Here is a 14284-nt window from a genome sequence, read left to right on the forward strand (position 1 = left end):
AAGCTTGAGTCTTAAAGCTGCCCCATGCAGGGGGATCCACTGCTTCCCGTGGGAGATTATTCTAGTCCCTGACTGTTCTCATGGGGAAAATGTTGTCTGGATTCCTTTGGGAGTCTCCCCAGGAGTAACTTGTTTCTGTCACCCCTTGTCTTTTCCATGTGAAGCAGCATGAAAAACCTGGCACCTCGTTAGCATCCAGCTCAGAATGTCAGCTCTTTGGTGTCCTGAGAAGTCCTTAAACCCTCCTGAGTTAGCCTGGCTGCTCTGCTGTTACACCTCAACTTGCAGCTCCTCATGTTGACAAGATCATGAATTTGCTTTTCCCACCCTCTTAGCTCCAGCAGGCACCTGTGTGCCTCCAGAAAGGCTGCAGTATGCAGAGCTTGAGGAGCCTTACAACACCATGAAGAGCTTTCCTGCTGGAACCAGCGTGTCCTACACCTGCAGGCCAGGCTATAGGAGAATCCTTGGCAAACCCTCCTCTCGTACCTGTGGTGAGGACATGCAGTGGACACCCATAGAGCAGTTCTGTACAGGTAATACCTCTTTTGCTTCTCCTCCCCCTCCTTTGATATCTAACAGTTGTGGATTTTTTCAAGTGAAAATTAGTATCCTGTGATGTTTCACACGTCCCTTGGAAACTGGAAGTGCAGGATGTGCCTAACTGTGCAGGGAGGTCATTGTGCCCTGTGCTCGGCACTGGTTAGGCCACACCTGGAGTCCTGTGTCCAGTTCTGGGACCCACAGTTTAGGGAAGATGTTGAGATGCTGGAGGGTGTCCAGAGAAGGGCAACAAAGGTGGGGAGGGGTCTGGGGCACAGCCCTGGGAGGAGAGGCTGAGGGAGCTGGGGTTGCTTAGCCTGCAGAAGAGGAGGCTCAGGGGAGACCTTCTTGCTCTCTCCAGCTCCTTGAAGGGAGGATGGAGCCAGGTGGGGGTTGGTCTCTTCTCCCAGGCAAGCAGCAGCAGAACAAGAGGACACAGTCTCAAGCTGTGCCAGGGGAGGTTTAGGAAGAAGTTCTTCATAGAAAGAGAGATTGGCCACTGGGATGTGCTGCTCACGGAGGTGGTGGAGTCCCCATCCCTGGAGTGGTTTAGGAGGAGCCTGGATGGGCTGCTTGGTGCCATGGTTTAGTTGATCAGATGGTGTTGGGTGACAGGTTGGACTGGATGATCTCAAAGGTCTCTTCCAACCTGGTTAATTCTATTCTCTTTTCACTGTCTTTATGTATAACTGCAAAGGTGTGGATTGCTTTTGGTTTTGCTTTTTTCCCCCCTTTCCTTTTCCCCTAGAGAGAACATGCAGCCATCCAGGAGAATTGGAGAATGGTTTTACTCATGTGACAGACCTCACATTTGGTTCAGAAGCCACTTTTTCCTGTAAAGAAGGGTGAGTGTTTTGGGGGGGGGGCAGTTAATTAATCCTGCTGGGGCTTTTTTATTGCTTAGGCCAGAGTTGAACCAACCCCACATTTTCTCAGGCAGGCTCCATTCCCTTTCTGACTTGCAATGTCTCCTGAATTCTACCTGGAGGCAATGAAGTGTCAGCCCAGTGTGATTTGATTCCTTGGGTTTAGTTCATCAAGCAAGGCTTAAGCTTTTTAGTCAGGGCTCTGCAGAGTGACAAACTGTTTCTGGTACTGATGCCTTTGAATGTGCCTGTGGGAGAAGAAATAAATGTGTCTATTCATTCCCCTTCATGATTGTATTGAGCAGTGGCTCACCTGTCTGTGTGTAGGGAATGAAGTCAGAAGCCCTGAGCTTTTGCAAGGGTTTTTTTCCACCCCCCTCATTCATTTTTAACTGCTTATTTCTTTAATATCAATGCTCTGAAGTTGCTAACATCAGAGAGAGCACACCTGCAAGTGGCAGGGCATCTATCACTGCCTTTTCTGCTGTCTCATTTGCTTCTCTTGGTGTATCCAGAATTGAAACTGTTTCAAAATTGATTCAGAAAACAAGAAATGAGGTCCTGCTCCCTCCTGCTCCCTCCTGCTCCCTCCTGCTCCCTCCTGCTCCCTCCTGCTCCCTCCTGCTCCCTCCTGCTCCCTCCTGCTCCCTCCTGCTCCCTCCTGCTCCCTCCTGCTCCCACAAAAACTTGCTGTGTCTCATCCTCATCACCATCACAGAACTGAATTACCAAACCAAAGTTGCTGCCTGTGGGAGAAATGAGAGAGTTCTTCATTTCTTTACCTGTTTAGATTCAGGTTAATTGGAACTGCTACAATTTCCTGTGTGATTGTGGCTGAAGGTGTTGATTGGAACAGAGATCTTCCTTTCTGTGAAAGTAAGTAAATTGCTCTCCTGGTTGTAAGTTTATGTTCAGGTGGTTGGGAGGTCAGTTAGAGCCAGCTGGGCCAGAGATGTTCCAGTGTGAAAAATGAGAGTAAAATAAGATTGATCTGTCTGTCTTTAGTTTCTGACTGCTGGCAAAGTGCCTGAGGAATGATCACTGGAGAACAGCAGTTGTTGTGGTAATTGGCTCATATTAATTAAAGTCCTGAGGAGAAGGACTTGGGGTTGCTGGTTGAGGAGGAGCTCATCATGAGAGAGCATCTGGGCTGATCTCCAGCAACGTGGGCAGCAGGAAAAGGGAGGGGATTCTGCCCCTCTGCCCTGGACTGGACCCCAGCAATGTGGACAGCAGGAAAAGGGAGGGGATTCTCCCCCTCTGCCCTGGATTTGGACCCCAGCAATGTGGGCAGCACTGGTTAGGCCACACCTGGAGTCCTGTGTCCAGTTCTGGGCCCCTCAGTTTAGTAAAGATGTTGAGATGCTGGAAGGTGTCCAGAGAAGGGCAACAAAGCTGGGGAGGGGTCTGGAGCACAGCCCTGTGAGGAGAGGCTGAGGGAGCTGGGGTTGCTTAGCCTGCAGAAGAGGAGGCTCAGGGGAGACCTTCTTGCTCTCTGCAACTCCCTGAAGGGAGGCTGTAGCCAGGTGGGGGTTGGTCTCTTCTCCCAGGCAAGCAGCAGCAGAACAAGAGGACACAGTCTCAAGCTGTGCCAGGGGAGATTCAGGCTGGAGGTTAGGAAGAAATTCATCACAGAAAGAGAGATTGGCCATGGGAATGTGCTGCCCAGGGAGGTGGTGGAGTCTCCATCCCTGGAGGTGTTTAGGAGGAGCCTGGATGGGCTGCTTGGTGCCATGGTTGAGTCTATCAGATGGTGCTGGGTGCTAGGTTGGACTCGATGATCTCAAAGGTCTTTTCCAACCTGGTTAATTCTGTTCTGTTCCTGAGCTGAGCAAGGGAACAGCAAAAATCTGTGCCAATTTGTGCTTTCTTTGTAGGAATTCCTTGTGAGCCACCTCCCAAGATCGAGAACGGGCACCACACCGAAGCCCCTGAGTACGTGTACCAGACAGCAGTGACCTACACCTGCAATGATGTGCCCAAAGGCTCAGAGCCCTTCTCCCTGATTGGCCCAGCTACTATTTCCTGCATATCCAATGACAACTTGGATGGAGTTTGGAGTGGACCACCTCCAGTGTGTAAAGGTTGTTGGGATGTTTATTAATGTACTACTTTGTATGCCTCCAAAACTTCCACTCCTGCCCTGTTGTTGTTTGGAAGGGATGGGGGAGGGGGATGGGGGATGGGCTTCCCTCTAGCAAAGAGGGTTGCAAAAATCCTGGCAACAGATGTTTCTCAGAGAGCTTTGGTTTTAATCTGTTCCCTGTTTCAGTGGTCAAGTGTGCTAACCCAAGAGTGGAAAATGGGTGGAAAAAAACTGGATTGGGACCTTCCTACACCTACAGAGACTCGGTCATGTTTGAGTGTAATCCAGGCTACTCCCTGGTGGGATCAAATGTCATTACCTGTGGAGAAGATAACACCTGGCTTCCCTCAGTACCAACCTGTGAGAAAAGTAAGCCTTTTAATAAGAATCTAACTACTTCTGAGGCCAGGCTGGGGGAGCTGGGGGTCTTTAGCCTGGAGCGGGGGAACCTGAGGGGTGACCTCGTTCACAGTGATAAAGATGTGCAGGGCAGTGTGGGGAGGATGGAGCCAGGCTCTGCTCAGGGATGTCCAACCAACAGGAAATTTAGGCTGGAAATGAGGAAGAAATTCTCTCCAGTGAGGGTGGGGAGACACTGGCACAGGCTGCCCAGGGAGGCTGTGGATGCCTCCTCCCTGGAGGTGTTCAAGGCCAGGTTGGATGAGGCCTTGAGCAAGCTGGGCTGGTGGGAGGTGTCCCTGCCCATGGCAGGGGGTTTGGAACTGGATGATCTTGAAGGGCCCTCCCAACCCAACCCATTCTGTGAAGCTCTGAATAGTGATTTCTTAGCTACCACATAAGATGTTACCTTGATGACCACCTACAGTGCTGCTGCTTTTAAGTCTTCTCCAGGAAAGGCAGTTTGAAGTTCAACTCCTCAGCTGTGCTGATCTCTTCTTGTCATACAAATGCAAGGAGTGAATGAATTAACTCATGGAGCTTCCTCTTAAATTCCTGTCTTAGTGACTGAGAGTGGCTGTGGTGCCCCAAAGATCACACATGGAGTAGTGACTCCAGAGAAACCTGTGTATGCAGTGGGAGAGTCTGTCCAGATCAGGTGCACTGCTCACTGTGCCTTTCCTGATGGTGCTGAAGAGATGACAGCCACTTGCCAAGGACAGAGTACATGGAATCCTTTACAAGACTGTGCATGTGAGTCCATCTCCTAACAAGCAGAATCAAAGGCAGGCTGACAGCTTCCAAAGGTCTGGTGTAGTAATGTGCAGAGCATGAAGGTCAGAGGGCTGTCAGCAGGGCATCAGCAGGTTGTGGCAGTAGGGGTTGTGAGTGTGGCAGTGGGGGAGTTCCAGCAGCTGAGGAATGTTCTTGGCAGTCTTGGTGCCTCTGTTCAGGCTTAGTTTTGTCAGGCAAAGTTCAGAAGCTAGTGGGAAAGGTTGCCCAGGGAGGCTGTGGCTGCCTCCTCCCTGGAGATGTTCAAAGCCAGGCTGCATGAAGCCTTGAGCAACCTGGGCTAGTGGGTGGTGACCCTGCCCATGGCAGGGGGTTGGAGCTGGATGATCATAAGGTCCCTTCCAGCCCAAACCCTTCTACAGGAAGGCTGCAGAGGGACTTTGCATGAGGGTGTCTAGAGACAGGACAAGGGGGGAATGATTTGAAGCTGAGGGGGAGCGGGGTTACACTGGAGCTTAGGACAAAATCCTTCAGGACAAGGGTAGTGAGACTCTGGAAGAGGTTGCCCAGGGAGGCTGTGGATGTCTCTTCCCTGGAGATCATGAAATAATAGAATCAGTAAGTTTGGAAAAGAGCTCAGAGATCATCAAGTCCAACCTGTCACCCAACACCTCCTGACAACTAACCCACTTGAAGCCCTGGGTTAGTTGTGGCCAGCAGGGCAAGGGAGGGGATTCTCCCCCTCTGCTCAGCTCTGCTGAGACCCCACCTGGAGTACTGCCTCCAGTTCTGGAGCCCCTATGACAAGAGGGATCTGGAGGTGCTGGAAGGTGTCCAGAGCAGGGCCAGGAGGATGATCAGAGGGCTGGAGCACCTCTCCTGTGAGGACAGACTGAAGGAGTTGGGGCTGTTCAGTCTGGAGAAGGGAAGGCTCTGAGGTGACCTCATTGTGGCCTTCCAGTATCTCAAGGGGGCTACAGGAAGGCTGGGGAGGGACTGCTCAGGCTCTCAGGGAGTGATAGCACTAGGGGGAATGGAATGAAGCTGGAGGTGAGGAGGAAGTTTTTCCCTATGAGAGTGGTGAAGCCCTGGACTGGGTTGTCCAGGGAGGTGGTTGGGGCCCCGTCCCTGGAGGTGTTTAAGCCTAGGCTGGATGAGGCTCTGGCCAGGCTGATGTAGTGTGGGGTGTCCCTGCCCATGGCAGGGGGGTTGGAACTGGCTGATCCTTGTGGTCCCTTCCAACCCTGACTGATTCTGTGATGCTCTGATGTCTAAAGCTTCCTTCCAACCGCAGCCTTTCGGTGGCTCTGTGATTGTGTTCTTAGATTTGATTGCTTTTATTTATGTTGTTTTCATTTCCCCCCTCTCCTTTCTCCTCCTAGGTGAGTCTGAAGGTTCTGGTTCTACTCCTCACATACATTATGGTAGGGTAGTTGATGGCCAGAAGCCTTCCTACTTGGTGGGGGACTTCATCACCATCGAGTGTTACGCCGGCTACACCTTGCACGGCGCCGCTCGCATCCAGTACGCTGGGGAGAACCAGTGGACTCCTGGAGTGCCAACTTGCCACTTAAGTAAGTATCTGAACTGCAAGATTGCCCACTAGAACTGAAGTAACTTGAGGCTGGATTTCTTGGGGACCTTCCTTTCAGTACTCAGGACAAATCACTGAATGCCTTCTCCCCTCTTTATGTGGGCGGAAGCCAAAAGGCATTTGGGCGAAGGAGTTCGAGCCCCAGGAGTGTTTGAGGCTGAACTGAGATCTTAGGGTGCAAAGGATGTGGTGGCAGGAGTGTATCACATTATCACCAAGGTTGGAAGAGACCTCAAAGATCATTGAGTCCAGCCTGTCACCACAGACCTCATGACTAGACCATGGCACCAAGTACCACATCCAATCCCCTCTTGAACCCCTCCAGGGATGGGGACTCCACCACCTCCCTGGGCAGCACAATGGCGAACGACTCTGTGAAGAACTTTCTCCTCACCTCCAGCCTAAACTTCCCCTGGTGCAGCTTGAGACTGTGTCCTCTTGTTCTGGTGCTGCTTGCCTGGGAGAAGAGACCAACCCCCACCTGGCTCCAACCTCCCTTCAGGGAGTTGGAGAGAGCAAGAAGGTCTCCCCTGAGCCTCTTCCTCTCCAGGCTAAGCAACCCCAGCTCCCTCAGCCTCTCCTCCCAGGGCTGTGCTCCAGACCCCTCCCCAGCCTCATTGCCCTTCTCTGGACACCTTCAAGTGTCTCAATGTCCTTCTTAAACCGAGGGGCCCAGAACTGGACAGAGGACTCAAGGTGTGGCCTAACTAATGCAGAGTAGAGGGGCAGAATGCCTTCCCTGCTCCTGCTGGCCACACTGTTCCTGATGCAGGCCAGGATGCCACTGGCCTTCTGGGCCACCTGGGCACACTGCTGGCTCATGTTTAGGTGGCTGTCAACCAGCACCCCCAGGGCCCTTTCTGCCTGGCAGCTCTCAGCCACTCTGACCCCAGCCTGCAGCACTGCCTGGGGTTGTTGTGGCCAAAGTGCAGCCCCTGGCACTTGGACTTGTTGAATGCCATCCTGTTAGACTGCCTAGTCAGTCAAGGTGCCTCTGCAGAGCCCTTCTGCCCTCTAACAGCTCAACTCCTGCCCCCAGCTTGGTGTCATCTGCAAATCTGCTGATGACTGCCTCAATCCCCTCCTCCAGATCATCAGTGAAGATATTGAACAGGATGGGGTCCAGCACTGACCCCTGGGGGACACCACTGGTGCCTGGCCTCCAGCTGGCTGTGGCACCATTCACCACCACTCTCTGGGCTCAGCCCTGCAGCCACTTCCTAACACAGCTCAGAGAGCTGCTGTCCAAGCCAGGGGCTGACAGCTTAGCCAGCAGTTTGCTGTGGGGGATGGTGTCAAAGGCCAGGTAGACCTCATCCACAGCCTGCCCTACACCCACCAGGCAGTCACCTGGTCAGTCACCTGAGTGCTTGATTGCTTTGACATCAGTGAGTGTTTTTACTAGCAGTGTTGAAATAAGAAGCACTTTTGGTTCCTCTTGTGATGCTGGTTCCCTCTGTTTTCAGGTGGATATATTATAGCCATCATCTGTGGTAAGTATCAGACCTGAACAAGGTTGGAGGTGGGTTTGGGGGGGTGGGGTTTATGTGGAATTGATTAGCTGCTCATCCCCTCTGGCTGCTGATTTGGTTGCTTTAAAAGTGCTTTCCCACTGCTGAAGCTGCAGAGAATGAATAGAATAAACCAGGTTAGAAAAGCCCTTTGAGATCAAGTCCAACCTGTCATGAGGTCAAGGAAAGCTAAGATTGATTAGTTTAGTCCATAATTACTAATGTGAAATGTCTTTTAAGACTCTTTCATCTGAGGCATCAGGTTCCAAAGGCAGTCTTCCATAACTTAATCACTTGAATAAACTCTTCTGAGCTTGGGCTTCCTGGAGCCATACAACTGTTGAAGTTGGAAGAGACCTTTGAGGTTGTCAAGGCCAAGCACTCACCTAGAGCTCACAGTCCTGCCACTAAACCATGTCCCTCAGCACCACATCCACACATCTCTGAGACCCCTCCAGGGATGATGACTCCACCACCCCCCTGGGCAGCCTGTTTCAGTGCCTGGGAAGAACTTCTTCCTGATACCCAACCTGAACCTTCTCCAGCACCATTTTTCCTGTCCAGTGAGATCAGGCTTTTCCAGGAGCAGCTCCATCACTCCTCCTCCCCTGCCAGGCCCTACAGTGGTGCCAGGTGTGGTGATCAGGCTTTTCCAGGAGCAGCTCCATCACTCCTCTTCCCCTGCCAGGCCCTACAGTGGTGCCAGGCATGGTGATCAGCCCTTTCCAGGAGCAGCTCCATCACTCCTCCTCCCCTGCCAGGCCCTACAGTGGTGCCAGGCATGGTGATCAGCCCTTTCCAGGAGCAGCTCCATCACTCCTCCTCCCCTGCCAGGCCCTACAGTGGTGCCAGGCGTGGGGCAGCATGGAAGCAGAAGGCAATAACTGCCAGTGAACAGAAGTGCTCAGTCCCTCTTCTGCCCATCCATTGTAGTGCTAGGGGGAGGGGCAGTGGCTTTGAGCTGGAAGAGGGGAGATTGAGACTGGAGATTAGGGATGCTGTGGATGCCCCCTCCCTGGAGGTGTTGAACAGGCTGGATGGAGTCCTGAGCAACCTGGGCTGGTGGAGCTGTCCATGGCAGGAGGCTTGGGCTCTAGATGATCTTGAAGGTCCCTTCCAACCCAAAGCATTCTATGCTTTACTACCCACTTCTGGAAGCCCACCACCGTGTCTGAACACTGACTGTTACACAGCTGCTGGAGCTTTGCTGTCGTGGTGATCTCTGCCCTTGAGCTGAGCTGTCCTGAGGGAAGCAGCAAATACAGCTTGGTGGCTTAAATCCTGCCAGTGTGGGGTGAGGGTGGGGTTTGCATGGCAGTGTGGAGGCTTCTTGGGGTGCTTGGGATTTTAATCCATCACTCTGAGGCTTGCTTTCATTCTTCCTGAAGTGATTGTGGCAGTTGTGGTGATCCTGGCAGCCTTCTGGAGCTATAAGAAATTCTTCTCCCAGAATGGGTGAGTCCAACCTGCTTTTGATTGTCACTCTTGGCTGCAAATTCCTACACAGCTGAGCCAGAGCAGAGCTAACCCCTGTGGAAGTCTGTGTGGCTTTACCTGCCCTCTCTTTTTGTCTTAATGCCTGGTGATGAAGTGTGAGCTTCTCCCAGCAGCTGATGGGAAGCTGAAGTGTCTAACAATGCCCTTGAGTGTGTCTGCTATTCACATAAGCTGCTCAATTAACACTTGCACTGATTTCTGGGATGGAAGAAGCCTGTTCTTAAGCTTGTGCCTGGCACAGGCACACTTATGGAGGGCAGGGCTGTTTGCCTCTGCTCTGAAACATGTCACTTTACCCCCTGAAACCAGTGGTAGCTTGTGTGGGACTGAGTTATTTGCTGGCTTGAGTTACCAGATCTCACAGGGTTTTAAGAGCCAGGGTTCACATGAGCTGGAAGCTGGGGAGGAGGGCTGAGGAGCTTCCTCTCCTCCATGCAGCATGTCCTGAGGGGTCCTGAGAGGCTACTGGAGAGCCACTGTGTGTTGTGGGTTGGACCAGAAGCACCTTGAATAAAGAGGAGCTTAGTTAAGAGGAAAACAAAAGGATTTGGCCTGAAGAGGGGCTGCTGTGCTGGCTGATGCAGGCAGCTGGTCAGCTCTGCTGCTGGAGTGCTGCATGTGTGGATCTCTCCAGTCCTTAACTCCTGCAGCAGCACTGATTGGAGTCCCTGTGTTAATGGCTTGAGGAGCTGTCCCATATGAGTGGTGACAGTTCTCTTTGTGATGAGCCCCACAGGGCCCTCTGGATGTCAATCTTCCAGACCAACTGCTTGGTGCCTTTTGCTGGAGGGGGTGGCAGGTTTCAGTCCCTCTGTGTGCATTGCTTCTTGCAGTCCTACCTTGATTTTCTTGGGAGAGGAAATGAAAACCAAGAGAGCCTTTTTTGGGGGGAGAAAGAGTCTGGAGTGTGCAAACTGCTGGCAGTTCAGAGCAAGTCAGGTGGTGCACAGCGTGTTCTGATAAGCAGCTCATCCACACTGACTCAGCTGTTAACAAGTCTCTTGAGGTGCATCTGGATGTGGGAAGCAAAGGAAGGGGTGCTGTAAATTAAGTGAAGCAGGGAAAATGTTCCTGTGGTTCATGTCCCCAGCACAAGGAGGAGGTGGAGCTGTTAGGATAGGTCCAAAGGAGGCCACAAAGGTGATGTGAGGGCTGGAGCACCTCTGCTGTGAAGAAAGGCTGAGAGAATTAGGGCTGTTCAGCCTGGAGAGGGCTCCAGGGAGACTTTGGAGCAGCCTTCCAGGATTTGAAAGGGGCTACAGGAGAGCTGGGCAAGGACTTGTGACAAAGGCATGGAGTGACAGGATGAGGGGGAATGACTTCAGTCTGGAAGAGGCTGGATTGGGATCAGCATCAGGAAGAAGTTCTCCCTGAAGCTGGTGAGGCACTGGAACAGGTTGGCCAGAGAAGCTGTGGAGGCTCCAAGCCTGGAAGTGTTCAAGGCCAGGTTGGATGGGGTCTTGAGCAACTTGCTCTACTGGGAGGTGTCCCTGCCCATGGCAGGGGGATGGAATGAGAGGATCTTTAAGGTCCTTTCCAACCCAAGCCAGCCTGTGATTCTCTATTTGTAATGAAGTACAGACAGTGCTACTTGGGAGAACCTTGGAGCTGCATCCAGTGAGACTTCAGCCTGGGCATCTCCCCCATGGGCAGCTCAGCCTCATCCCAAGGGCCAGAGTGGCCCTGTGAACAGTGACTCTCTTATCTGTGAGCTGCAGAGGAGCTCAGTGCTTCTGAGCAATTGCTCTTCATCCAGGTCTTGGATGCTCTGCAAGCTCTGGATGGGCCAAAAATAGAGCCTGTGGGAGTTCATAGTACTAGGGCAGCAGTTTCTGCCTTCATCTGTGAAGAGACTGCTCAGAGTGTGGAGAGGAGGAGGGATGTAAGACAGCATCATCAGCAATTAAAGGAAGTCCTAGTCCTAAAAGCTCTACAACATGAGAAATCCTCCTGTGCCTAATGCTTTCCTTGAGCTTCCTTGCTGTGAACATCTGACTCTTCAACCCTCTCTTTTTCTGATGTCTGACCCCCCTGATCTCCTCCTCTTTCATCAAGGCCTGGATCTCCCTGTTGAGTTTTTCTGGGCTCTGGATGCAGCTGAGCCTTTTGTGAGCTGTTGTGCTTCCAGTGCCTCCTTGCTGGCTTAGTCTTCAGCTGCCAGCAAGAAAGAAGTGATCTTCCCTTGCCCTCCCTTCCTTGTGTGTGTTTAATCTGCCAGTTTGATAGCACATTCAATCAGCCCTTTCTCCCCTTCTGCTGTTCAGCTCATACACAGTTGATGAGAGTTGCAAGGAAACATGTATTTTAAAAAGTAATGTGCCAGCTGAGATGGAAGACACTGCACAAATGAATTAATTCAGGCTTTAACCAAAAGGTATCAAACCCTTTCCACTTCATTTGGGGGCTTGCTTTGGGTTGGGTTGGGTTTTGTGGTTTAATTCATGATGGTTTATTTGGAATTGCAGAGGTGGTGCAAGCAAGGTTAGCTGGGAATTTGTTTCCTGCAGCAGAGCTGCTGCTAAGCATTCAGTCATGTTGGGGAGTGTTGCATATGGACCTGATGGAGGAGGTTCAGAGGAAGGGCATGGAAAGGGTCAGGGGGCTGGAGCAGTCTCTCTCCCCCTGGTCTCTCTCCCCCTGCAAGAACAGGCTGAGGGAGCTGGGGTTCTTCACCCTGGAGAGAAAGCCCCAGGGAGGCCTTAGAGCAGCCTTGCAGTACCTGGAGTGGGCTACAAGAAGGCTGCAGTGGGACTGTTCCCAGAGGCCTGCAGTGAAGTTTGAAGTTTGAAATGAGAGGAGATTTAGATTGGATGTTAGGAACAAGTTCTGCACCAGGAGGGTGCTGGAACACTGCAACAGGTTGCCTGGGGGAGGTAGCTGAGGTCCCATCCCTGGAGATACTCGAGGCCAGGCTGGCCATGGCTCCAAGCAACCTGATCCTGGTGGAGGATGTCCCTGTGACTGGAGGGGGGTTGGACTGGATGAGCTTTGCAGGTCCCTTCCAACCCAAAGCATTCTGTGGTTCTGTAAGGAGTTAGCAATCTGTGTCACGACTGAGAGCTGCCAGTGAGTCTGTGTCACACAGCTTAGCTTTGGGCTGGCCTCAGGGGAGGAACAATTCTTTTCTGTAAGACACCACACTCTGTAGAAGGTTTGTGCCAGACTCAGTGGTGGGAAGTGATTTCTTTTCCAAACCCAAAGCTCTTTAGCCCTCGAAAGGATCAAAATGGACTGTCTTGTTTGGAACTGCTTTCCCCCTCCTATGTTCTAAAGCAGAGCTTATCCCAGTAGTCAGATGCAGGAGATGCTGAGGGTTTAGCACCAGACCCAGCTGAGGTAGAGAAGAATTGGACTCAATGATCTTGGAGGTCTTCTCCAACCCAAATGACTCTGTGGTAGTCACAACTGCTCCTGCACTTGGGGAAGGGCAGAGCAGCTCTTCCAAAACCTGCTGCTTCAAACCTTGTTAGAGCAGCAGAGACTGAAGGCAGGAGAGCTTAGTTTGACTGTTCCTTATCAGCATATTGTCCTTTACCTTAACAGTTAGGATTTGCACAACAAATACTTAGATCAACTGCTAGCTTGGTGTCACTTTCATTCCACTGCAGACCTTCTGAGAAGGTCATGGTTGAAACCCTGTGTCTCCAACACGTGACACCAAGGTCTCTTTCAAGTGCACAGGCTTGACTTATGGTCACTTTGTAAGCAAGTGACTTCTCAGTAGCTCTGCTGAGTTTGAGAGCTGGCATATATGAAAGTGAAGCTTGGATTATCCAGGCTGTGTGGATCAAGGAATAGCATCTTTAAGCTCTGAGGTTTCTAATTGAGACAGGATTAGTTTTCTGGATGAGTTGGGCTGCGTTTTGGATGGGTGGGGGGAAAGAAATGGAAGCAAGAGAGAGGACAGCCCAGAGTTCTGGTTGGACTTAATGCTCTTAAATGTCTCTTCCAATCAAATGGATTTGATGACTAGTAACTAGGAAGAAATTCTTCCCAGTAAGGGTGCTGACACGCTGGAAAAGGTGGCTCAGGGGGGTTGTGGATGTCCTCTCCCTGGGGCTGTTCAAGGCCAGGCTGGGTGAGGCCTTGAGCAGCCAGAGCTAGTGGGAGGTGTCCCTGCCCATGGCTGGAGGGTTGGAGCTGGATGACCTTTAAGGACCCTTCCAACCCCAACCATTCTGGGATTCTATGAGTCTGTGACTTCCATTCTTACCTCTGGCACATGACAAGGGGAAATGAGTGCTGTGGTCTGTGTACACACACTGAGTTTCCTTGTAGCATCTGGAACCCCTTAGTAGAGCCTTAGAGTATAGTGCAGAGGTTTGGTATGGGGTTGGCTTTTTTGACCTGTCAAGCAGATCAGGAGTTACTCAGGTTGAAAGCACCAGGGCAGTGGTTGTAACTGTGAATTTTACTCCTGCTGTGTTTGCATGGTGGAAACTTGCTGTTGGTGGACTGCAGACTCCCAATTCTCAGAACCAAAGGTTCATGAAACAAGTCCTGGACAGTGTGTTTGAAGTCAGTTACAAGGCCTGCTCCTGATGTAGCCTCCAGATGAGTCAGCCATCCTCTCACTGCTCTGTCTCCAGGTTTTGGTAATGCTCAGGCATGGCTTGCTCACCACCTGAACTGATCCTTGTGGATCAAACCCTGTGCTGCCCCAGGGGTCATTCTTAAGAGTGCAGTGGGTGAAAGGAGGCCAAACCGTAGGGAGCAGTTGATAACGATTTGCTTCCACGACTTGCTGCCTTAATGATGACACTGAGGTGGTGCTTTCAGGGCCTGTGTAAAGAGAGAAGCAGCACACAAAGCTCTTTCCAATGCAAAATCTCTGATCTGATTTGTTTTCTTGTTTGTAGGAATCGTGACAGCACTCCATGTACTGCCGAATATAAGAGCTGTAAAGCATGACTGACCTGGGGGGGGGAGGCTTGGAGGGGCTGTGGGGAGGGAGTTTGCTGTTGACTTTACCTATCAGAAGTGGGAATGAGCTGCACTTGGCTTGAGTTTCTGTAGATGAAGAATCTTGTTGTGTGTCTTGCACTGCTGATTGTCT

At 51.6% G+C, this 14284-nt stretch overlaps 1 protein-coding gene across 1 annotated transcript; it reads left to right on the forward strand.

Moving 5' to 3' along the window:
• Positions 1–95: 95 nt before the first annotated feature.
• CD46 (CD46 molecule) lies at positions 96–14157 on the forward strand. Its single transcript, XM_009897183.2, has 10 exons — positions 96–536; positions 1292–1388; positions 2200–2285; positions 3287–3493; positions 3682–3864; positions 4459–4647; positions 6009–6200; positions 7687–7713; positions 9120–9186; positions 14088–14157. The coding sequence occupies exons 1-10, from the start codon at positions 404–406 to the stop codon at positions 14137–14139; spliced, it is 1233 nt and encodes a 410-aa protein (XP_009895485.2). The 5' UTR covers positions 96–403; the 3' UTR covers positions 14140–14157.
• Positions 14158–14284: the final 127 nt, after the last annotated feature.

The sequence above is a fragment of the Dryobates pubescens genome, chromosome 35 (assembly GCF_014839835.1).
Source record: "Dryobates pubescens isolate bDryPub1 chromosome 35, bDryPub1.pri, whole genome shotgun sequence".
Taxonomy (NCBI): Eukaryota; Metazoa; Chordata; class Aves; order Piciformes; family Picidae; genus Dryobates; species Dryobates pubescens.